Source organism: Hylobates moloch, unplaced genomic scaffold (genome assembly GCF_009828535.3).
Source record: "Hylobates moloch isolate HMO894 unplaced genomic scaffold, HMol_V3 SCAFFOLD_5, whole genome shotgun sequence".
Lineage (NCBI taxonomy): Eukaryota > Metazoa > Chordata > Mammalia > Primates > Hylobatidae > Hylobates > Hylobates moloch.
In genome coordinates this window covers 83,916,419-83,940,404 of record NW_026652280.1, presented here as the reverse complement: position 1 = coordinate 83,940,404, position 23,986 = coordinate 83,916,419, and the positions used below count along the sequence as shown (strand labels likewise).

At 57.7% G+C, this 23,986-nt stretch overlaps 2 protein-coding genes across 6 annotated transcripts; both read left to right on the top strand.

Moving 5' to 3' along the window:
* The first annotated feature begins 2,410 nt into the window (after nt 1-2,410).
* On the top strand, nt 2,411-8,764 carry MEN1 (menin 1). Of its 3 annotated transcripts, none has more exons than XM_032153339.2 (10): nt 2,411-2,469; nt 2,965-3,439; nt 5,011-5,219; nt 5,420-5,548; nt 5,880-5,920; nt 6,001-6,088; nt 6,724-6,860; nt 7,325-7,460; nt 7,898-8,062; nt 8,280-8,764. In XM_032153339.2, exons 2-10 carry the CDS (start codon nt 2,995-2,997, stop codon nt 8,760-8,762), a joined length of 1,833 nt encoding a protein of 610 aa, XP_032009230.1. In that variant the 5' UTR covers nt 2,411-2,469; nt 2,965-2,994; the 3' UTR covers nt 8,763-8,764. The 3 variants fall into 3 exon arrangements, with proteins under 3 accessions (XP_032009230.1, XP_032009229.1, XP_032009228.1); XM_032153338.2 differs by lacking the exon at nt 2,411-2,469 and adding an exon at nt 2,548-2,585; XM_032153337.2 differs by lacking the exon at nt 2,411-2,469 and adding an exon at nt 2,569-2,831.
* A 771-nt stretch (nt 8,765-9,535) lies between these two features.
* On the top strand, nt 9,536-23,786 carry MAP4K2 (mitogen-activated protein kinase kinase kinase kinase 2). 3 transcript variants are annotated; one of them, XM_032153314.2, is made up of 32 exons: nt 9,536-10,026; nt 10,145-10,202; nt 10,435-10,525; nt 10,606-10,670; nt 10,967-11,022; nt 11,332-11,379; nt 11,467-11,509; nt 11,906-11,978; nt 12,058-12,189; nt 12,263-12,325; nt 12,697-12,778; nt 12,872-12,979; nt 13,405-13,483; nt 13,609-13,667; nt 14,254-14,297; nt 14,997-15,035; nt 15,127-15,160; nt 15,281-15,386; nt 15,493-15,557; nt 15,638-15,679; nt 15,768-15,852; nt 15,948-16,027; nt 16,107-16,167; nt 16,270-16,387; nt 20,500-20,558; nt 20,647-20,750; nt 20,836-21,013; nt 22,464-22,532; nt 22,651-22,737; nt 22,966-23,036; nt 23,138-23,193; nt 23,299-23,786. In XM_032153314.2, the coding sequence occupies exons 1-32, from the start codon at nt 9,589-9,591 to the stop codon at nt 23,384-23,386; spliced, it is 2,781 nt and encodes a 926-aa protein (XP_032009205.2). In that variant the 5' UTR covers nt 9,536-9,588; the 3' UTR covers nt 23,387-23,786. The 3 variants fall into 3 exon arrangements, with proteins under 3 accessions (XP_032009205.2, XP_032009204.2, XP_058294875.1); XM_032153313.2 differs by having other exon boundaries at nt 15,469-15,557; XM_058438892.1 differs by lacking the exon at nt 22,966-23,036 and having other exon boundaries at nt 15,469-15,557.
* Nucleotides 23,787-23,986: the final 200 nt, after the last annotated feature.

The following is a 23,986-nucleotide window of genomic DNA, read 5'->3' as shown; positions in this document are numbered from 1 at the left end:
TGGAAGGCTGAGGTAGGTAGATCGCCTAAGGCCAGGTGTTCAAGACCAGCCTGGCCAACATAGTGAAACCCCATCTCTACTAAAAATACAAAAACTAGCTGGGTGTGGTGGCGGGTGCCTGTAATCCCAGCTACTCGGGAGGCTGAGACAAGAGAATCACTTAAACCTGGGAGGCAGAGGTTGCAGCAAGCCAAGATCGTGCCATTGCACTCCAGCCTGGGTGACAGAGCGACTCTGTCTCAAAAATAAATAAATAAATAAATTAAATTAAATAAAACACAAAGTCGCATACTCCCGAGTAGCCTCAGTTCTGGGCCAACTTGGAAGGCTGGTTACCCTGTTTACTAGTTTTTCTACTGACGTCCTTTTTCTGTTCCAGGATATGATCCAGAACACCACATTGCATTTAGTTGTTCTGTCTCCTTAGTCTCTCATCTGCAATGATTTGTGGGTCTTTCCTTATCTTTCATGACCTTGGCTCTTTCGATTTGTTTTGCTTTTTGTTTCTGAGGCAGGATCTCACTATGTTGCCCACGCTGGAGTGCACTGGCGTGACGGCTCACTGCAGTCTTGACCTCCTGGGCTCACATGATCCTCCTGCCTCAGCCTTCTGAGTAGCTGGGACTACAGGTGAGCATCACCACACCTGGTCAATTTTTTGTTTTTGTAGAGTCCGGGTCTCCCTATGTTGCCCGGGCTGGTCTTGAACTCCTGGCCCCAAGCAATCCTCCTGCTTCAGCTTCCCAAAGTGTTGTAATTACAGGCATGAGCCTGGCATGAACTTGAGACTATTGAGATACACTGGTCAGGTATTTTGTAGAATGTCCCTCAACTCTGTTTTGCCAGATGTTTTCTCATGATTAGAGGAGGGTTATAAATTTTGAGGAAAATCCAGAGAGGTGAAGAGGTGAAGTAGGGCAGGAATTTAATCTGTTTTATTTACTGCTATATACCCAGTGTCTGGAACTTGGCCCATGGTAAGTACCAAAAATCTGTTTTTTTGAATGAATAAGCAAATAAATGAGTGACCGTGGAAATTTAGTATTATTTCAAAGTTTTAAAGTGTTGTTGATACAGGCCGGGCACAGTGGCTCACACCTGTAATCCCAGCACTTTGGGAGGCCGAAGTGGGAGGATCACTTGAGGTCAGGAGTTCGAGACCAGCCTGACCAACATGGTGAAACCCCTATCTCTACTATGTAAAATACAAAAATTAGCTGAGTGTGGTGGCAGGCGCCTGTAATCCTGGCTACTTGGGAAGCTAAGGCAGAAGAATCACTTGAACCTGGGAGGCAGAGGTTGCAGTGAGCCAAGATAGCGCCACTGCACTCCAGCCTGGGTGACAGAGCGAGACTCTATCTCAAAACAAATAAACAAACAAATAACTACTCTTTGGCCGGGTACGGTGGTTCACGCCTGTAATTTTAGCACTTTGGGGGCTGAGGCGGGCAGATCACTTGAGTTTAGGGGTTCGAGACCAGTCTGGCCAACATGGTGAAACCCCATCTCTACTTAAAATACAAAAAATTATGTGGATGTGGTGGCGGACGCCTGTAATCCCAGCTACTCGGGACTTTTTTTTAAGACAGAGTCTCACTCTGTTGCCCAGGCTGGAGTACAGTGGCAAGATCTTGGCTTACTGAAATCTCCGCCTCCCAGGTTCAAGGGATTCCCCTCGCCTCAGCCTCCCAAGTAGCTGGGAATCCCTGTCTCTGAAAAAAAAAAAAAAATATATATATATATATGTGTGTGTGTGTGTGTGTGTGTGTGTGTGTTTTATATGTATATATATGTATATGCACATACACACAAAATTAGGAGGGAGTGGTGGCGCACGCCTGTGGTCCCAGCTACTCGGGAGGCTGAGACACGAGAATCGCTTAAGCCCGTGAAGTCGAGGCTGCAGTGAGCCCAGATTGAGCCACTGCACTCCAGCCTGCGCGAAAGAGAAAGACCGTGTCTCAAAACAAACAAACAAACAAACAAACAAACAAAAGCTACTCTTGGCACTTGTTAGATTATCTCGCGGGCAGAAGTGGGAAAGGAGTGCTTGCTGGACACAGAGTAGGCATCTTTATATGTTAACAGACACTGATACCCAGCTAAAGCGGCTGAACACATTTACTCTCCGGCAGTGTTTAAAAATATCTGTTTTCCTCACATCGTTTTATTTTAATTTTTTCTGGATCAAGCAACCTGATCTTTTTCCTCATAACTTGCCGACCGACCCGTGACAGCAAAACCGGCAGAAGCTCGGCGACCTCCCACCCCGAGTCTGCGGGTAGTGCCCCCGGACTACATCTCCCAGAAGGCACTGCGGACGCGCTTCCTGCCTGGTCGGCCTGAAGAGAAGGACCAATCCTTGAGTATTTCGGGAAGGAGGTGCCCGGAGCCGCGGACCTAGAGATCCCAGACGCCACCGCGCAGCGGCCCGGCCCGCCACTATTTCCAGGCTCAGCAGGGGCAGTGGTGGGCCTAGACTCCACTTCCCGGCGGGTAGTGCGACCCTAGGGGCGGGACTTCATGTCCCAGCAGGCTCCGGGCGGCGTGCGCCGCGGTGCCTTGTGAGGGATGTAAGCGCGGAGGTGGGCGAGGGGGACCGAGGCCAGGACTCTCCTTGGGGTTTGGGGGCTTGACCTGGGTGCGCTTTCTGGACAGACTTTACGGCCCCGGGGGCACAGTCGTAGAGAGGGGGCAGGGCGGCCATTGGGGCTCCTCACTGGGGTCTTTGGGGCGCACCCCATCGGGTACCGGGCGTCCCGGAATTGTAGGGGACAAAAACGCTCTGCAGTCTCGGCTGAGGGGTCTCACCGACAAAAGAGGGGAAGCCGGTGAGCAGAGGCTGAAGAGGGTGGGGAAGCAGGGGAGCTGTGCGTGTGTCGGGGGGGTGGAACCTTAGCGGACCCTGAGAAGGGGCTCCCCGGCCGAACCTGCCCGACCCTCCCTCCCACGGCTTGCCTGCAGGCCGCCGCCCACCGCCCGCCGCCCGCCGCCATGGGGCTGAAGGCCGCCCAGAAGACGCTGTTCCCGCTGCGCTCCATCGACGACGTGGTGCGCCTGTTTGCTGCCGAGCTGGGCCGAGAGGAGCCAGACCTGGTGCTCCTTTCCTTGGTGCTGGGCTTCGTGGAGCATTTTCTGGCTGTCAACCGCGTCATCCCTACCAACGTTCCCGAGCTCACCTTCCAGCCCAGCCCCGCCCCCGACCCGCCTGGCGGCCTCACCTACTTTCCCGTGGCCGACCTGTCTATTATCGCCGCCCTCTATGCCCGCTTCACCGCCCAGATCCGAGGCGCCGTCGACCTGTCCCTCTATCCTCGAGAAGGGGGTGTCTCCAGCCGTGAGCTGGTGAAGAAGGTCTCCGATGTCATATGGAACAGCCTCAGCCGCTCCTACTTCAAGGATCGGGCCCACATCCAGTCCCTCTTCAGCTTCATCACAGGTTGGAGCCCAGTAGGTGGGAATCTTATCCATGACCCAGTTCTTCAAAACCCTCCATGGTTTACAGAACCGTTTTGAGAAGTGTAAGCCTTGTGAGGTTGGGCAGGTGTTATTTTCCTCTTTGCAGTTGGGAACTGAAGCCCAGAGAGGGGAAATGATGTGCCAAAGTCACACACGGCATGGCAGGGCTGGAAGTGAAGCCTGATCACTTGGCTCCAAATTATCAACCTCACCTCTGCCCCCTCAGCACCCCCGCCCCTGCCATTGAACAGCTACAGGAGTTCTAAGCATGAGACACAGAGGGCGGCAGCAGATTTAGGGGGCAAGAAGATGAAATTGGGCTGCATTTGAGGCAGTTAAACAAAATAATAGCTATGAAGATTTTTTTTTGGTTTGTTTTTTGAGACAGGGTCTCACTCTGTCCCCCAGGCTGGAGCGCAGTGGTGTGATCATGGCTCACTGCAGCCTCAACCTCCCTGGGCTCAGAGATCCTTCCACCTCAGCCTCCTGAGTAGCTGAGAGTACAGGCATGCACCATGGTGCCTGGTTAATTTTTTGTATTTTTTGTAGAGATGGTGTCTCACTATGGGGCCCAGACTGGTCTTGAACTCTTGGGCTCAAGTGATCTGCCTGCCTCAGCCTCCCAAATGCTGGGATTATGGGTGTGAGCCACCGCAGCTGGTGGCCTATGAAAATTTTTTTTTTTTTTTTTTCAGACGGAGTCTCACTCTGTCGCCCAGGCTGGAGTGCAGTGGCGCAATCTCGGCTCACTGCAAGCTCTGCCTCCTTCGTTCACGCCATTCTCCTGCCTCCTGCCTCAGCCTCCTGAGTAGCTGGGACTACAGGCGCCTGCCACCATGCCTGGCTAATTTTTTTTTTTGATTTTTAGTAGAGATGGGGTTTCACCATGTTAGCCAGGATGGTCTCGATCTCCTGACCTCGTGATCCGCCCGCCTTGGCCTCCCAAAGTGCTGGGATTACAGGCGTGAGCCACCGCGCCTGGCCAAAAATGTTTGAGACAGAGAAGGGGCTTGACCTCAAAAGGCTTAAGACTTAGGGCTTGCAAAGAGCTTCTTTGCACCAAGCCCGGTTAACTGGCAATCCTGTCCTGGTGTGCCATATTGAGAAGGAATCAGAGGCTGCTTCCCAGCTTAGCAGGAAAAGAGTGCAGAGATAAATGAGGGTTATCTGTTGGTGGGTGTATAGCGAGAGAGTGTTGGCCAGTGTCCTGTTTTTGACATTCCTGTTTTAACCTAGTAAGTGCTGTAAAATGGAATCCTTAAATCCGTAGAATATATAATAGAGTGGCACAGAAAGACGAGATAGGGCCAAAGGCTGGGTCAGCTACAGGAGATCCAGAAAGGTATCTTGTTGGACATAGAGGGTGTAAATAGGGAGAGAGTCTTTGAACACATGGGAGGGAAGGGATGGAGGGATGGTGGGCAGGAGAATCTGAGGTTGGGGCACAGGCTTGGAAAGGGAGTGGGAGGGAGTGTGGCCCATCAGTACCTGGCCCCCTTCCCCCATGTTAAAGCATAGAGGACCCTCTTTCATTATCTCCCCCTTCCACAGGCACCAAATTGGATAGCTCTGGTGTGGCCTTTGCTGTGGTTGGGGCCTGCCAGGCCCTGGGTCTCCGGGATGTCCACCTCGCCCTGTCTGAGGATCATGCCTGGGTAGTGTTTGGGCCTAGTGGGGAGCAGACAGCTGAGGTCACCTGGCACGGCAAGGGCAACGAGGACCGCAGGGGCCAGACGGTCAACGCCGGTGTGGCTGAGCGGGTATTTTTCCCTCCCCCAAGCCTTGTCCCCTTCATACTCTAGTAGCCCAAGCCACCCAAGGGACTCCATTTTCTTGGGCCACACCCCTTTCGTCCCATGACCACCTACATAGGAAGGGCAGACAGAAGAGCCCCTGTCTTTCCCTGAAGCAGGCACAGGGTGGGCTATCATGAGATATAATGATCTTGTCCCCTCCCAAGAGTTGGCTGTACCTGAAAGGATCATACATGCGCTGTGACCGCAAGATGGAGGTGGCGTTCATGGTGTGTGCCATCAACCCTTCCATTGACCTGCACACTGACTCGCTGGAGCTGCTGCAGCTGCAGCAGGTGAGGGCTGAGCCAATGGGGCAGGACTGGACTAGGCCAGACTTGACTTGCTGTGGGACCCTGAGCAGGGGTACTTTCCCTTCCTGAGCTTCAGCTTCCCCCGCTGGAAAATGGGTTAGTAATTCCTGGCCTGGCCTTTCCCAGGGCTCTTGGGAGAGTAGAATTGAGATGTGAAATTGCTTTGACTCCATTAAAGGGCTGGTCCCAGAATTTTGTTCCTTCAACATGGTGGGTGGTCCCTGTTGGTTCTGACCCCCACCTCTGCCCGATAGGCTAAGGACCCGTTCTCCTCCCTGTTCTGTAGCTCATAACTCTCTCCTTCGGCTCCTAGAAGCTGCTCTGGCTGCTCTATGACCTGGGACATCTGGAAAGGTCAGTAGAGGGAAGTGGCCAGGCTGGGCCTTGTGAGGCCAGGGGGCTGGGTGGCAGCCTGAATTATGATCCCTTCCTAGGTACCCCATGGCCTTAGGGAACCTGGCAGATCTGGAGGAGCTGGAGCCCACCCCTGGCCGGCCAGACCCACTCACCCTCTACCACAAGGTAGGGCATCTAAGGAGGGTACAGAAGGGAGACCCTAACAGTGGCTGAAGCAGGAGCCCTCATCTGGGCAGATGAGAAGAGAACTTTGTATGTTGGGGGGTATCGCCCATCCAGTCTCACTTTGTGTCAACTGTGTGCAGAATCAGTTCAGTCAGTGCTGTCTGAGGGGTGTCCAGGGTTCCCCAGCCTGGGAGTGGCAGGGCCTGCATCTGTCCCCTCAGCCCTGCCTTTTCTGCCACTGTTTACTGTCCTTCCTGGAGTATAACAGAGGTCAAATGTGGTAGGAGCACTGAAGAGGGGGTGTTCACTTGGTGGGTGTTGGTGGGGAGGAGGGCCATTGGGCTGGACTTGGAAGTCTTTGGTGTGTGTGTAGAAGAGTGTCTGGGAAAGAGAAGGCCCCTGAGCTCGAAGGGCAGGCCCCACCCCTGCAGTCTGCCCCAGGCCTCAGCCAGCAGTCCTGTAGACTCAGGGAGGAGACCAGGTAGAAGGGCTGGCAGCGAGTGGAGGTGGGAGTGGAGATGGAGAGGACTCCCTGGGATCTTCCTGTGGCCCCTTCTGGGTGTGCCTTGGTGGGGCATTTGTGCCAGCAGGACAGCTGGGGCTGCCTCCCTGAGGATCCTCTGCCTCACCCCCAGGGCATTGCCTCAGCCAAGACCTACTATCGGGATGAACACATCTACCCCTACATGTACCTGGCTGGCTACCACTGTCGCAACCGCAACGTGCGTGAAGCCTTGCAGGCCTGGGCGGACACGGCCACTGTCATCCAGGAGTGAGGATCCCCCTACTAGGGCCTGCAGCCTGTCCTTTTTTCCCCTCTATCAGTTTCCAACCACCCTCATCCAGGACTGAGGCCTGGCTCCCACGCCCCATCCCCTTTCCATCCAGTCCCTAGGCAGCAAGGCCACCGTCACCCAGGAGGCAGGGACCCTGATTAAGGTGTCACATCTTTCCCTCCCTCCCCTCTCCTCCTAATTTTTTTTTTCTCAGAACAGTTTCAGATCTCCTCCCAATGTTTAACCACCATCATCCAGCAGTGGGACTTCCACCCTTGGCCCCATGCCCCCTCCTCATTCTTGCTTTCTTGCTCTGGGCTGACCCAGACAGCATCATTTTGCAGTGAGGACGCCACCTACTCCCCCAGCCCCTGGGAGCTCCATCCTCCACCAGGTCCCTGGGGCTACCCCTCATGGTGAGACCCCTTCAGACCCTACAGAGACCCCACTGCTCTCACAGCTACAACTACTGCCGGGAAGACGAGGAGATCTACAAGGAGTTCTTTGAAGTAGCCAATGATGTCATCCCCAACTTGCTGAAGGAGGCAGCCAGCTTGCTGGAGGCGGGCGAGGAGCGGCCGGGGGAGCAGAGCCAGGTGAAAGGCTGGAGCTCCAGCCTGTGTCCAGCCTCCCACCTGGGCAGGGCTCCCTGCCACAGGCCATGGGGGCTGCATGTACAGGACTAGGGATGCCAGGAGGAAGGTGGCCCTGAGCAGAGAGCTATGTTCCCTTTTGCTATAACTGAGGTCCTGGGCCCACGTTGGACGGGGCTGAAGGAATTTTAGAGGTTTCTACCCTGTGCCTTCAGTTTCATGGCCAGACTCCCTCCCTCTGCTGAGGGGTGGAGGTAAGGGATGGTACCTCCTGGCTACGGATTGGCTTTGTAAAAGGAAAGAGGTTCTAAGAATGTTCCCAACCTATGCTTACCTTTTCTGGAGCCAGGGGTCTTTGCCTAGGTGGGGGGCCTGGCCTGTGCCCTCTGCTAAGGGGTGAGTAAGAGACTGACCTGTGCCCTCCCTTCCCCCTCATCCAGGGCACCCAGAGCCAAGGTTCTGCCCTCCAGGACCCTGAGTGCTTTGCCCACCTGCTGCGATTCTACGACGGCATCTGCAAATGGGAGGAGGGCAGTCCCACACCTGTCCTGCATGTGGGCTGGGCCACCTTTCTTGTGCAGTCCCTAGGCCGTTTCGAGGGACAGGTGAGGGACAGCTGCACAGAGGTCTGGGCACTACAGGTGGTGACAGCAGCCACGGGCTTGTCAGACTTTTCTGGCCCAGGGGCAGCATCTGCCCATCCCCTTGGGTGCCGATGAGACTGAGACCCCCTGGGTGGGATGGGATGGCCAGAGCAGGGTCCTGGAGTTCCAGCCACTGGCCAGCAACCTTGCTCTCACCTTGGTCTCCCCACTGGCCCAGGTGCGGCAGAAGGTGCGCATAGTGAGCCGAGAGGCCGAGGCGGCCGAGGCCGAGGAGCCGTGGGGCGAGGAAGCCCGGGAAGGCCGGCGGCGGGGCCCACGGCGGGAGTCCAAGCCAGAGGAGCCCCCGCCGCCCAAGAAGCCAGCACTGGACAAGGGCCTGGGCACCGGCCAAGGCGCAGTGTCAGGACCCCCCCGGAAGCCTCCTGGGACGGTCTCTGGCACAGCCCGAGGCCCTGAAGGTGGCAGCACGCCTCAGGTGCCAGTACCTGCAGCATCACCACCACCGGAGGGTCCAGTGCTCACTTTCCAGAGTGAGAAGATGAAGGGCATGAAGGAGCTGCTGGTGGCCACCAAGATCAACTCAAGCGCCATCAAGCTGCAACTCACGGCACAGTCGCAAGTGCAGATGAAGAAGCAGAAAGTGTCCACCCCTAGTGACTACACTCTGTCTTTCCTCAAGCGGCAGCGCAAAGGCCTCTGAACTACTGGGGACTTCGGACCACTTGTGGGGACCCAGGCTCCGCCCTTAGTCCCCCAACTCTGAGCCCATTCTCTGCCCCCAGCCCAAAGGGGACAGGCCTCACCCCTACCCAAACCCTAGGTTCCAGGTCCCGAGTACAGTCTATATCAAACCCACGATTTTCTCCAGCTCAGAACCCAGGGCTCTGCCCCAGTTGTTAGAATATAGGTCTCTTCTCCCAGAATCCCAGCCGGCCAATGGAAACCTCACGCTGGGTCCTAATTACCAATGTTTAAAGGCCCAGCCCCTAGAAACCCAAGCTCCTCGGAACCGCTCACCTAGAGCCAGACTAACGTTACTCAGGGCTGCTCCCAGCTTGTAGGAGCTGAGGTTTCACCCTTAACCCAAGGAGCACAGGTCCCACCTCCAGCCTGGGAGCCTAGGACCACTCAGTCCTAGGAGTATATTTCCGCACTTCAGAATTCCATATCTTGCGAATCCAAGCCCCCTGCCCCAAATAACTTAAGTCTTGCTCCAGAATTTGGAAATCCTAGTTTCCTTTCTATCCCGAGTCTGGGACACGAAACTCCGCCCCCAGCCTATGAGCATCCTGAGCCCCGCCCTCTTCCTGACGAAACTGGCCCCGGATCAGAGCAGGACCTCCCTTCCGACCCTCTGGGAACCTCCCAGAGGTCCAGCCCATCTCGGAGCATCCCGGAGGAAATCTGCAGAGGGTTAGGAATGGGTGACAGGAGCCTGATCTCTTCCTGTTTTGTACATAGATTTATTTTTCAGTTCCAAGAAAGATGAATACATTTTGTTAAAAAAAAATACAAAGCGCAAGTCCATGTTTCATCTGGGAAATTGGGGATGGGGCGGTGAGTGGAGCGCCCCCTTTTCCCTCTGTCTTCTGGCTCCCAGGACTTTGCGCTCCGTACCTGCGGAGCGCGAGCGACGGTGGCGGCGGAAGGACGTAGGCTCCGCCCCAGCTTCGGGGCTTCCCCGCGCCGCCGAGGGCCAGTCCCGCGGGCGCCTCCTCCCGGCCGGGCGGTGGGGCATCCCCTGCGCGGCCCCGCCCCCACGGCCTCGGAGCCACGGGCGCCCGCCCCGCCCCGCCCCGCCCCGCGCCTCCCCGCGCCGGCTCCGCAGCTCGCGCCTGCCCGCCTGCCGGCCCGCCCGGCGCCGGGCCATGGCGCTGCTGCGGGATGTGTCGCTGCAGGACCCGCGGGACCGCTTCGAGTTGCTGCAGCGCGTGGGGGCCGGGACCTATGGCGACGTCTACAAGGTGCGCCGGGCGACGGGACGGGCGGTAGAGCCGGGAGGAGGGTGCCAGCCCCGCACCCCGCGGCGGGATCTAGCCCCCGGCCCCGCCCCCCATCCCGCTTCACCCTCCGCCCCTGCAGGCCCGCGACACGGTCACGTCCGAACTGGCCGCCGTGAAGATAGTCAAGCTAGATCCAGGTGAGGGCCCAGGTCGGGCCTCTGCGCCAGAGGGAGGGCAGAGCGCCCGCGGGCGCGGGGTACGGGCGGAGGGTTGACGTTTCCCAGACCCCTGAGAGGCGTACCCCAGGAAGTGCTGTCACCTGGCACCTGCCTGGCCTGGAGGGAGGCACTCTGTGCCCATTTTGCAGATGAGGGCACTGAGTCAGGGCAACCCCAGCGCGCCACCCCCATGATGCTTTGTGCTTCCCAGGGGACGACATCAGCTCCCTCCAGCAGGAAATCACCATCCTGCGTGAGTGCCGCCACCCCAATGTGGTGGCCTACATTGGCAGCTACCTCAGGTGAGGCTGTCTTATCCTTCTGGCCCCAGGCAACCCCTGTGTGACCTGCTTTGTGCCCACCCCAGCTCTTTGTCCCCTAGGAATGACCGCTTGTGGATCTGCATGGAATTCTGCGGAGGGGGCTCTCTGCAGGAGATTTACCATGGTGAGGCCAGGGCTCCAGGCCCCAGCAGGCCCCAGCCTTCCCCCACCCCCACCCCACTGGGGTACCGGAGGGGACTCTGGGCCCTGGACTTGGGCTCCTCTCCACTCCTGCCTGGCTGTGTGACCTTGAGAGAAATACTGTCCATCTCTGGGTTCGGTATCCTAGACTAAACTGGGAGAGGACGTGGCCAACACCGCTTTCATTTAATAGTGCCTGCTGCTTTTTCCACACAGGGTAGCCTGGGAGGGTGGGCATAACCCCCGGGCCCCAAGCCAGCCTCTCCCTTTTCTTTTCAGCCACTGGACCCCTGGAGGAGCGGCAGATTGCCTACGTCTGCCGAGAGGCACTGAAGGTAGCTGGGCCTGTGAGGTGCCCACACCTCTGATCTCCAGAAGCTGTGGGCTGGGAGCCCAGATGACCAGCAGGGAGGCGGGTGGAGTGCCTCGGGTGGGGCTGGCCCGAGGGGCTGTAGGTCCTGGGGAAAAGGGGCCCCAGCCCTGTTGCCGGAAGCAGTCCATTTCCCTCTTGGCTCAGTCACTTCCTGTTTGGGGAGAGGGGAGGAAGAAGCAGCCTGAGTTGGGGGCCCCAGTCCTGGGAGGGGGTTCAGGGGAGGTGGGACGGTGCTGGGTGGCTGCTCTCAGGGACTCCTCTTTGTCCCCAGGGGCTCCACCACCTGCATTCTCAAGGAAAGATCCATAGAGACATCAAGGTAGGCGCCTGGCTGGGGGCATTCCTGGGAGGGAGGAGGAGGCCCTTGGGGGCACCAGATGGGATTCTCTCTCCTCCATTCCCACAGGGAGCCAACCTTCTCCTCACTCTCCAGGGAGATGTCAAACTGGGTCAGTACCCTGGGGGCACGATTAGGGTGAGGGTTCTGTGGACCCTCCCTGGCTACCCTGGACTCAAGGGTTGGGTGTCACTGGGCGAGTCACTTTGCCACTTGAGTCTCAGTTTCCCTGCCTAGAAGATGGAACCATACTCCCTCCCTGCTGGAAAATGGAGGAGGTTGGGTCTGCACGGAGTTGACATGGGACCAGGCACTCCGTCAGGGATAGAGGGTGGTTGACTCCTCTCAGGAGAGGGACCTGGCCTTGCCTAGGGCCTGAGGCAGCTGTGACCAAGTGGGGCCACCTGCCCATCTGAGCCCTGCCAGGTGCAGCCCGAGCCAGAGCCCTGGGCGTGGGAGGGTGAGTGGCAGCCAGAGGGCTGGTGAGAGTGGCTGTTTCTCCCCACAGCTGACTTTGGGGTGTCAGGCGAGCTGACAGCGTCTGTGGCCAAGAGGAGGTCTTTCATTGGGACTCCCTACTGGTGAGGCTGCGCCTGGGGCAAAGGAGCAGGGGCCACAGAGGGGGGCACCCGGCCATCCCATCTGTGACCCCACCTCTAGGATGGCTCCCGAGGTGGCTGCTGTGGAGCGCAAAGGTGGCTACAACGAGCTATGTGACGTCTGGGCCCTGGGCATCACTGCCATTGAGCTGGGCGAGCTGCAGCCCCCTCTGTTCCACCTGCACCCCATGAGGTCAGCCCAACACCTGCCCCTCACCTGACCCTTGACCTGCGGCCCGTGGCCCCTGACCTCGCGCCCTCCACAGGGCCCTGATGCTCATGTCGAAGAGCAGCTTCCAGCCGCCCAAACTGAGAGATAAGACTCGCTGGTAAGGGCCACACCCTGCTGCCAGGACCCCCTTTTTTGTCAGCCCCATAGTGGGCAAACAGCCTCTGCCAACTCCCAGGGGGCAACCCCAAGAGCCCTGTCCTCTCTGGGCCACTTCAGACCATCTGAGTCAGGGGCCTGGTCCTTCTGTGGGTTGAAGACCCAGCGTCGTCAGGAAAGAAGGGCAGAGGGTTGGTGGAGCAGCTGCTGTGTCGCAAGGCAGCGTTGCTCGGCCAGTGGCCCTTGGCCTCGGCTGGCTCCTTCCTGGGCAGGCCCAGCAGACGCCTCTGGAGGGGTGGTAGGGCAGCTGGCAGGACACCCTGCATGAGGGCTAACCTGGATCTGGGGCTGGGGGGCTCTTGTGCCTACTAGGACCCAGAATTTCCACCACTTTCTCAAACTGGCCCTGACCAAGAATCCTAAGAAGAGGCCAACAGCAGAGAAGCTCCTGCAGGTGGGAGGCAGGGGGCCGGGAGAAAGGCCCAGTACTCAAAAGCAGGGCCCTGGATCAGGGGTCAACCTGATCACCCCCTCCCCCACTTTCCAGCACCCGTTCACAACTCAGCAGCTCCCTCGGGCCCTCCTCACACAGCTGCTGGACAAAGCCAGTGACCCTCATCTAGGGACCCCCTCCCCTGAGGACTGTGAGCTGGAGGTAGGTGAGGGGGGCTGGAAAGTGAGTCTTGGGCTGGTCTGCTTAGGAAGAGCCCAAGGGTGATGTTGGTGGAGGTCCTTTAACTGGCACCATTCCAGCTCGGGGAGCTGGCCTCAGCTGAGCCCTCCCATTAGGAGTCTCTGCCATGCTGAGTTTTGTTTCCTGTACCACCCCCTTGATAGGTCCCTGCCCTTGAGTCCAAGCTGACCATGACCACGACTGTGCCATTTTCTTGCTTTCTGTGTGATCTTTGGCACCGCTCTGTGTGGGTTCTCTCATCTGTGAAGTGGGGTTCCATTTTATTTTACAGTAGTCCTGGAGGGCTGTCATGAAAGCAAAACGCGCTGGTGCGTGTGAAGCTCCTAGAGCAGCCCCCGCATGAGCCGCGTGCCAGGTGTGTCCACACTGTTTCTGTTTTTCCTTAGACCTATGACATGTTTCCAGACACCATTCACTCCCGGGGGCAGCACGGCCCGGCCGAGAGGACCCCCTCGGAGATCCAGTGTGAGTCTGCAGCAGGGGCTGTGTGTGTGCAGATTTTGGGGGGCCTGTGTGCACATGGATTTGGTGTGAGTAGGGGTCCATCCTGAGACTCCACCTCCTTCACCCCTGTACTCTGGGCCCCCCAGTTCACCAGGTGAAATTTGGCGCCCCACGCAGGAAGGAAACTGACCCACTGAATGAGCCGGTGAGCGGGCAGGCCTTGAGGGGAAGGTGGTGCCCAGAGGTGGGGCAGGGAGGTCGGATGGAGGCCGAGCAGCTCAAATCAAGGGAGATTTGAAGCTGGGCGGCCTCGGGCCTTGGGCCTTGGACTGTCCAAGCAAGCCTGTCCTACCCAGGGATCTGGAGGGTTAGGGGCTCCTTCCTGGGCCAAGTTCTTTTAGGTGGGTGGCTGGAAGGTAGCACAGAGACGGTGCCTTTCCCAAAAGGAGGCCGTCATGTGCCCAAGCCCCACCCTACCCTGCTCAGCCTCGTTTTCCCACCTGTGTGTCCCCAGTGGTCTGACTCGCTGTCTCTGCCCTCACTGGCTCTGTCACTGGTCTCTCCTCACCCCCCAGCCTGTCTCTTCCTCCCTTGCTGTCTGTTGCCCTTTCTTTCACAGTCTTCAGCTCTGCCTCCCATTGTCTGTCTCTCTCATCTCCCATGTGTTTCCATCTCACCTTTCCCGTCTGTCTGTCTGTCTGTCTGTCTTTCCTCTCCTGAATCTCTTGACCGCCCTCTCATGTTGCACCTGTCTCTGCTTCTTCCCCGGTCTCTACCTTGGTTTCCCCCAGTGGGAGGAAGAGTGGACACTACTGGGAAAGGAAGAGCTGAGTGGGTAAGTGAGGGATGGGGAAGCTGCAGGGGGTGGCAGGGGAGGCAGAAAGGCTGACCTCTGACCAGGCACCGTGGCTCATGCCTGTAATCCCAGCACTTTAGGAGGCTGAGGTGGGTGGATCACCTGAGGTCAGGAGTTCAAGACCAGCTTTGCCAACATGGTGAAACCCCATCTCTACTTAAAATACAAAAATTAGGCTGTCTACGGTGGCTTATGCCTATAATCCCAGCACTTTGGGAGGCCGAGGTGGGCGGATCCCAAGGTCAGGAGTTTGAGACCAGCCTGGCCAACATGGTGAAAGCCCGTCTCTAGTAAAAATACAAAAAATTAGCCGGTGTAGTGGCAGGTGCCTGTAATCCCAGCTACTCAGGAGGCTAAGGCAGGAGAATCGTTTGAACCTGGGAGGCAGAGGTTGTAGTGAGCTGAGACTGTGCCACTGCACTCCAGCCTAGGCAACAGAGTGAGACTCCATCTCAAATAAATAAATAAACAAACAAAAGTTAGCTGGGCATGGTGGCCCACGCCTGTAATCCCAGCTACTCGGGAGGCTGAGGCAGGAGAATCTGGGAGGCAGAGGTTGCAGTGAGCCGAGATCTTGCCATTGCACTCCAGCCTGGGTGACAAAAGTGAAACTCTGTCTTAAAAAAAAAAAAAAAAAAAAGAAAGGCTGACCTCTGACCCCGTTTCCCCACTGCCCAGGAGCCTGCTGCAGTCGGTCCAGGAGGCCCTGGAGGAAAGGTGAGGGGTGTGGGCCTTGGGGAGGGGCAAGGGGCGGGCGGCCTTGGTGCCAGTCACACCTCATGCCTCACGCCTCATCTCCCTCCCACAGGAGTCTGACCATTCGGTCAGCCTCAGAATTCCAGGTGCCACACAGAGGGAGGCTGGAGCTGGGATCCAGGCCACTGCAGAGGGTACAATTGGAGTGGGATGCGGTTACAGGGCAACCTGGTAATAGCCGGGCTGGGCCCTGCCCGTCCTACCAGGAGCTGGACTCCCCAGACGATACCATGGGAACCATCAAGCGGGTCCCGTTCCTAGGGCCACTCCCCACTGAGCCTCCAGCAGAGGAGCCTCTGTCCAGTCCCCCAGGTGAGTCTCAGGCTTGGGAGGCCAGGAGGCAGCCCCAGGGTGGGGGCTGCAGCAGGAAATTACAGCACGCCTGTGCCTGCAGGAACCCTGCCCCCACCTCCTTCAGGCCACAACAGCCCCCCACTGCTGCCTGCGGCCTGGGCCACCATGAAGCAGCGGGAGGATCCTGAGGTGAGAGGGTGCTACAGGGGCGTGGGGAGACGAGCGGCTACAGTTGTCATATCAGCCCTGACTCCTTCCCTCCCTCCCAGAGGTCGTCCTGCCACGGGCTCCCCCCAACTCCCAAGGTGCATGTAAGTGTTTGCCCCAAGCCCTGCAGTCCCACAGCCCTGCCACCCACCACCCCTGCACTCCCTCGCCAGCCTCTTGCCTCCTCCGCAGATGGGCGCCTGCTTCTCCAAGGTCTTCAATGGCTGCCCCCTGCGGATCCATGCTGCTGTCACCTGGATTCACCCTGTTACTCGGGGTAGGTGGGGGCAGGGAGGAAGTGGGAGCCCAAGGAATCCCTCAGCTTGGGCCAGGGGCCATGTCTGACCTCTGACCCCATGCCCAAACTGGCAGACCAGTTTCTGGTGGTAGGGGCCGAGGAAGGCATCTACACACTCAACCTGCATGAACTACATGAGGATACGCTGGAGAAGGTGAGGCCCGGCTGGCTGTGGGGGGCAGAGGCCTTTGGGGGCCTGGGGTGCTGACCACCTGTCCCTCTGTGGCCTCCAGCTGATTTCACATCGCTGCTCCTGGCTCTACTGCGTGAACAACGTGCTGCTGTCACTCTCAGGTACAAGGTGGGACGGGCAGGGAGGCAGGGCCCGCAGGGGCTCCAGCGCCTCAGCATCCTGCCCACCAATGCCCCAGGCCCAGCCTCTCCCCGTCTCTGCAGGGAAATCCACACACATCTGGGCCCATGACCTCCCAGGCCTGTTTGAGCAGCGGAGGCTACAGCAACAGGTTCCCCTCTCCATCCCCACCAACCGCCTCACCCAGCGCATCATCCCCAGGTCAGGGATCTTGGGCTTGCAGGGAGCGGGAGGCAGAGGGGCAGGGAGGGGGAGGCAGAGGGGCAGGGAGGGGCTGGAACATGGCCTTGCCAGTTCCTGGGATTGCAGCAATCTTAGGCATGTTACTTTGCCTCTCTGAGCGCCTGTTTCCTCCTCTGTCAATACAATTGATGGCCTTCCCACCCCCTCCCGCTGGCTTGTTGGGAGGCAAGAAGGAGATAGTGGATGTGAAAGTGCTTTCCAAGTTGTAGGAGCTGTGGTTGTCTGGATGTGGGGCTTGACAGTTAAGCAAACATTTACTGAGCACTTATGCTATGTTGGCCACTATGCTGGGCTTGGGGACATGGAGAATCCCATGAGTCCTCGCTTTCAAGAAATGGGGGAGATGGGTGAGTCCTTGCTTTCAAGGATTCCCGTGAGTCCTTGCTTTCAAGAAACAGTGGGGCTGGGTGTGGTGGCTCATCCCTGTAATCCCAATCCTGCAATCTGAGGCAGAAGGATTGTTTGAGGCCATGTGTTTGAGATCAGCCTCAAAACACAGGGAGACCTTGTCTCTACAAAAAATCAAAAAAGGCTGGGGGTGGCCGGACGCGGTGGCTCACGCTTGTAATCCCAGCACTTTGGGAGGCCGAGGCGGGCGGATCACGAGGTCAGGAGATCGAGACCACGGTGAAACCCCGTCTCTATTAAAAATACAAAAAAATTAGCCGGGCGTAGTGGCGGGCGGCTGTAGTCCCAGCTACTCAGAGAGGCTGAGGCAGGAGAATGGCGTGAACCCGGGAGGCGAAGCTTGCAGTGAGCCGAGATTGCACCACTGCACTCCAGCCTGGGCGACAGAGCGAGACTCCGTCTCAAAAATCCCAGCACTTTGGGAGGCCAAGGCGGGTGGATCACGAGGTCAGGAGATGCAGACTATCCTGGCTAACATGGTGAAACCCCGTCTCTACTAAAAATACAAAAAAAAATTAGCCAGGTGTGGTGGCACATGCCTGTAGTCCCAGCTACTCGGGAGGCTGAGACGGGAGAATCGCTTGAACCTGAGAGGCAGAGGTTGCAGTGAGCCGAGATCACACCACTGCACTCCAGCCTGGCCGACAGTGAGACTCTGTCTCAAAAAAGAAAGAAAAAAAAAAACCCAAAAAATCAAAAAATGGGGCCGGGTGCAGTGGCTCACGCCTATAATCCTAGCACTTTGGGAGGCCGAGGTGGGCAGATCATGAAGTCAGGAGATCAAGACCATCCTGGCTAACACGGTGAAACCCCTATCTACTAAAAATACAAAAAATTAGCCGGGCGCGGTGGCGGGCGCCTGTAGTCCCAGCTACGCAGGAGGCTGAGGCAGGAGAATGGCGTGAACCTGGGAGGCGGAGCTTGCGGTGAGCCGAGATAGTGCCACTGCACTCCAGCCAGGGCAACAGAGTGAGACTCCGTCTCAAAAAAAAAAAAAAAAAAATCAAAAAATTAGCTGAGCATGGTAGTGTAGGCATGGCATTGTGTGTTGGTGGTCCCAGCCATCAGGAGGCTGAGGCGGGAGGATTGCTTGAGCCCAGGAGGTTGAGGTTGAAGTGAACTGTGATCGTGATCGTACCACTGCACTGAAGCCTGGGCAGCAGAGCAAGACCTTGTCTCAAAAAAAAAGAAAAAGGGAAGTGTGGACGATTAGCACCCGGTACTGAGGTCCAGTTAGAGGGAGAGCTGGGGGGGTGGAGAGGCCTCAGAGACCCGGCAAGCTTGGGAGGTTCGAAAGTGTGTCACGTTTCTAGGCAGATGAGGTAGGGAATGGCACTCCAGGCAGGGGGAAGAGCAAGTATGCGTTAGCATGTGTTGGGGCAGAGCAGCCTGGTGAGCTGGGGAGCTATAAGAGTTTGCCTGGGGGCCAGGCACAGTGGCTCACGCCTGTAATCCCAGCACTTTGGGAGGCTTTGGCGGGTGGATCAACTGAGTCAGGAGTTCGAGACCAGCCTGGTCAACATGGTGAAACCCCGTCCCTACTAAAAATACAAAAATTAGCTGGGCATGGTGGCGGGCACCTGTAATCCCAGCTACTCGGGAGTCTGAGGCAGGAGAATCGCTTGAACCTGGGAGGCGGAGGTTGCAGTGAGCTGAGATCGCACCATTGTGCTCCAGCCTGGGCAACAGAGCAAGACTCCATCTCAAAAAAAAGAAAAACAGAAGAGAAAAACAGTCAGATTCTGATTCTCTTTTGAAAGTTGAGCCAGTAGGATTTCCTGATGAAAGAGAAAGAGGAGTCAAGGATGGCTCCAAGGTTTTTGGCCTGGGTATCAGGAAGGATGGCGCTGTCCTCAGCTGAAGGTGGAGCAGTTTCAGGGGGAGCTGAATTCAATTTTGTTGCATGAAGATGCTTATTAGATGTGCAAGTGGGACCTGTGTCAGTCCATGGCTGGATGGGGCTGGGCTCTGAAGGGAGGGGCCCTGGGCTATGGGCCCCGACATTGTTATGAGCAGGTGGGTGGTGTGGGAAGCAGTGGACTGAGTGCAGAGGGTAGGGGAGGCCAGGCCAGTGGCTGCAACAGCTGGGGAGCTCGGGAGGGCCTTTCCTGCAACGTGCTCACTCCAGGACCACATCTGGTGCCCTGTGGCCTTGGGGCTTCCTGAGCTTAGTCCCCAAGTGAGTCTGCTTTGGCGCAGGACCTACAGGAAACAGGCCCATCAGAGCCCCAACAGGTCACAGGCAGCTTTGAGCTTGTGTTCGGGAAATGGCAGAGGCACAGTGAGCACTTTGAATGCAAAGAACAGAGAACTGGAGTTATTTGGAGAAAAAACAAATACAAAATATATGCCTTTGTCCCATCCAAAGACCAGGTGGGGAGGAGAGTGGGAGGAATGTGGGGAGAGGGAGGGACGAGGACCAGGGACAGTGAGAGACAGACATTGGCTTCCTCCATGTCCTGGCAGAAGGTACAAACAGGACATGGGCCGCTGGGTGGAGGTGGCAGGGCTGCTGACAGGAAGCCCCATTCCTCAGAGGAAGAAACAGGCTCAGAGGGTCCCCTGGAGGGTTAGGGGACACCCAATGGCCAAGGCAAGGGCCCCTCTGATGATTGTCCCTCACTACTTCTTCCCTGACAGCAAGGCAAGCCACCCCCTGGCCCCACAGGGCTATTGCCTCAGCTGGAGAAGCAGAGGGCAGGCCGTTTGCCTTTTGAAGTTCATTCACTGCCCAGGGCCTGTTTTCCCATCTGTGAAATGGGCCGTGCGCACTCTGTGCAACCTGGTGGGGCTGGAGCCTGCATCCTCCCTGGCCCCTCCATGCTCTCATTTCTTCCTTCATTTCTTTTTTTTTTTTTTTTTTTTTTGAGATGGAGTTTCGCTCTCGTTTGCCCAGGCTGGAGTCCAATGGCACAATCTCGACTCACTGCAACCTCCGCCTCCTGGGTTCAAGCAATTCTCCTGCCTCAGCCTCCCAAGTAGCTGGGATTACAGGCACGCACCACCACGCCTGGCTAATTTTGTATTTTTAGTAGAGACAGGGCTTCTCCATGTTGGTCAGGCTGGTCTCAAACTCCCGACCTCAGGTGATCTGCCTACCTCGGCCTCCCAAAGTGCTGGGATTACAGGCATGAGCCACTGCGTCTGGCATCATTTCTTTCTTTATACCCTGCCTTTACCTGACAAGGACTTTCAGTGACTCAAAATAGGTGGAAAGTCCTAATATGGGATGACAGGAGCTGGCCCTCTGTGAGCACACACGATTCCCAGCACTGCTGAGAGCACCTCCCCTGTATTAACTCATGAAGCCTTCACTGTGACCCTCTGGGGTTGGATCTGCCATTATCCCCAATCTACAGATGACGAAACTGAGGCATGGAGAGATTAAGTGGCTTGCCCGGAGTCACACAGAGCTCGAAGCAATCCTGAGACCCAAACCTCTGGCCTGGATGGAAACACTCCCTCATGGCTACAGGGCTGGGAGACTGGCTTCAGATCCTCCACCTTTCCCAGCTGTTCTTGGGGCAGGTTACTTTGTGTCTCTGAGTCTCAGTCCCTTACTTGTAAAGAGGGAAGCTGATAGTGCCCACCTCATAGGGCTCTGCAGGGGCCTTGCCCATGGATGGCATCCTGGACACAGGCCCTGGTTGTCACCCCTACAGGCGCTTTGCTCTGTCCACCAAGATTCCTGACACCAAAGGCTGCTTGCAGTGTCGTGTGGGTAAGAAATGAGCTGGGTGGGGTGGTGAGGGGCCTGGTGGGGGACAGCACAGGCCCAGCCCGGTGCCCACTGCCTGCTCCCCTGCCAGTGCGGAACCCCTACACGGGTGCCACCTTCCTCCTGGCCGCCCTGCCCACCAGCCTGCTCCTGCTGCAGTGGTATGAGCCGCTGCAGAAGTTCCTGCTGCTGAAGGTGAGGGGCGGTGGGGGGAGGCCCAGGGCACCCTCAGAGCTCTGGGGGGAGAAATGGAGACCTGAGCATCCCTGCTGCCCCCTAGAACTTCTCCAGCCCTCTGCCCAGCCCAGCTGGGATGCTGGAGCCGCTGGTGCTGGATGGGAAGGAGCTGCCGCAGGTGTGTGTGGGGGCCGAGGGGCCTGAGGGGCCCGGCTGCCGCGTCCTGTTCCATGTCCTGCCCCTGGAGGCTGGCCTGACACCCGATATCCTCATCCCACCTGGTGAGCAGAAGGGCCAGGCTGCTGGGGATGGGTGTGTGTGCATGAGAGACCGAGGGAGGGAGGCAGGGAGGGCCGAGGCTCTCAAACTAGGCTCCCCACAGCTGGTGGCTCCACAGAGACCTTGAGGGCTGCCATGTGGGGTCTGGGGCCCACAGCCTCCCTTCAGTGAGCTTCACCTGGGCTTCCATAAAAGGGTTCATTAGACCAAAGGGCTTGGCAGCTAAGAAAATCCTGGCCTGGCCAGGCCAGGCACGGTGGCTCACGCCTATAATCCCAGCATTTTGGGAGGCCAAGGAGAGAGAGGGGCTTGAGCTCGTGAGTTTGAGACCAGCCTGGACAACATGGCGAGACGCTGACTCTACAAAAAATTAGCTGGGCATGTTGGTGCACGTGTGTAATCCCAGCTACTTGGGCTGAGTGGGAGGATCACTTGAGCCTGGGAGACAGAGGCAGTTGTGAGCCATGTTCGCGCCACTGCACTCCAGCCTGGGTGACAGAGTGAGACCCTATCTCAAAACAAAAAACAAAAACAAAAACAAAACTGGTCAACATTGCTCCAGGCTGCAGGGAAGAGGCAGATCTGGCAAGGCAGGGCCTAGAGGCCCCCATTCTGAGCCAGGAAGCAGGACTCCAGGTGTTGTGGCAGCTTGGGGTGAAAAAGAGCAGCGATGGGTAAGGGAGAAGGGAGGGCGCACGTGGTTAAGGCACCTGGTGCCAGGCCCTGAGCCAGGGGTCTCACACACAGGATTTGATTCTTTATTTATTTTTTTATTTTTTGAGACAAGAGTCTTGCTCTGTCGCCCAGGCTGGAGTGCAATGGCATGATCTCGGCTCACTGCAACCTCTGCCTCCTGGGTTCAAGCGATTCTCTTGCCTCAGCCTCCCAACTAGCTGGGATTACAAGCATGTGCCACCACATCCGGCTACTTTTTGTATTATTAGTAGAAATGGGGTTTCGCCACGTTGGCCAGGCTGGTCTCGAACGCCTGATCTCAGGTGATCCGCCCGCTTCGGCCTCCCATAGTGCTGGGATTACAGGCATGAGCCACTGCGCCCAGCCCAGGATTTTATTCTTGATCCTCATGATAGCCTCTCAAGGCAGTGCAATCTTGTCTGTGTTATGAGGAAACAGAGGCTCCAAGAGGTAAAGTGATTTGTACCAGGTCACACAGTGACTGGGTCACGAGGCCTGGTCCCCTTAAATCTGGAGCCCTCCCGTGGTTCCCCTTGACTCCTCCCTCACTCCCCATGAGCCCCAGGACGGGTCACTCATCTTCTCAGAGCCTCAGTTCCCAGCCCTGGAGGGAGATGAGGTTTCCCAGCCCCACAGGGCTGTTGTGAGGCTGACGTGCCCTCATGGCCAAGGGCTGTCTGTAGCCTGGCCCCATATCCTCTTGGGGTTGGGGGACTGGTGGCTCAGCCAAGCCATGTCTCTCTTCTCTGCCTGCAGAGGGGATTCCAGGCTCGGCCCAGCAGGTGATCCAGGTGGACAGGGACACAATCCTAGTCAGCTTTGAACGTGAGTGCCCTGGGGCAGGGCTTAGGGCAGGGGAGTATGGGGGTGAGGGGACCACGTGGGTCTGCCTTCCCAGAAGGGAGCCTCCCCGTCCCCACCCACCAGTTCCCTCCCTGTGCAGGCTGTGTGAGGATTGTCAACATGCAGGGCGAGCCCACGGCCACACTGGCACCTGAGCTGACCTTTGATTTCCCCATCGAGACTGTGGGTGAGTGAGCCAGAGGTGGGGTGCAGGCCTTTCTCTGGCCTGGAGCACGTTGTGGCTCAGGGGCCTGGGGCTGGTGGTAGGATGAGGAGGCAGATCCCCCAGCCCCTCTCCTGAGCTATCCTGGTCACCTGAGGTCAGTGAGGACCCCTGTGGCCCAGACCCAGGCTCAGGTGTGGCTGAGGGGGCGCCAGGATGGGTGCAGGGCTGATGGTGGCCTGGCCCCCGTAGTGTGCCTGCAGGACAGCGTGCTGGCCTTCTGGAGCCATGGGATGCAAGGCCGCAGCCTGGATACCAACGAGGTGAGGGGCCCAGGGACCTGGCTGTCCCCTGCCTTGTGGTCCCTACCTCTTTGGAAAGGACCTACTAGAGTGGCCTCACTGCTTCCCACCTGTCTTCCCAGGTGACCCAGGAGATCACAGATGAAACAAGGATCTTCCGAGTGCTTGGGGCCCACAGGTAGGCGGTGGCACCCCAGCCTCCCCTTCAGATGCCCCTGAGGCCAGAGAAGGGGCTGATGTGCCAAGTGTCTCCCGCCCTGCCCCCTACTCCTCTCTCCTCCAGAGACATCATCCTGGAGAGCATTCCCACTGACAACCCAGAGGCGCACAGCAACCTCTACATCCTCACGGGCCACCAGAGCACCTACTAAGAGCGGCAGGCCTGTCCAGGGGCTCCCCACCCCACCCCATGCCTTAGCTGTAGGCCCTTTTGGGCAAAGGGGCCCATCCCAGACCAGAGGAGCCCAGGCCCTGGCCCTGCTGGGGCTGAAGGTCAGGAGTAATCCTGAGAAATGTTTCAGGCCTGGGGAGGGAGGGGAGCCCCCACGCCTCTGCAATAACTGGACCAGGGGGAGCTGCTGTCACTCCCCCGTCTCCGAGGCAGCCCAGTCCCTAGTGCCCAAGGCAGGGACCCTGGGCCTGGGCCATCCATTCCATTTTGTTCCACATTTCCTTTCTACTCTTTCTGCCAACAGCCTGCCCCTGCATTTGTCCTGGGAAACACGGTATTTAAGAGAGAACTATATTGGTATTAAAGCTGGTTTGTTTTAGTCCTCTGGTCCTTCTGGGTGGGGGGAGTGAACCCACCTCATCTCCCGCCTCCTTCCCTCCAACACACCTTTCTGTGGGCACCACAGAAGGGCAGGGCCCCCAGGGTTTTGGAGAAGCCAGGTAGAGGTGACAGGAGGCCATGGCCCCCAGCAGCCTTCCAGGGGCACTGTGCCTTCCCCTGTACCCTTGCTCAGAACTGA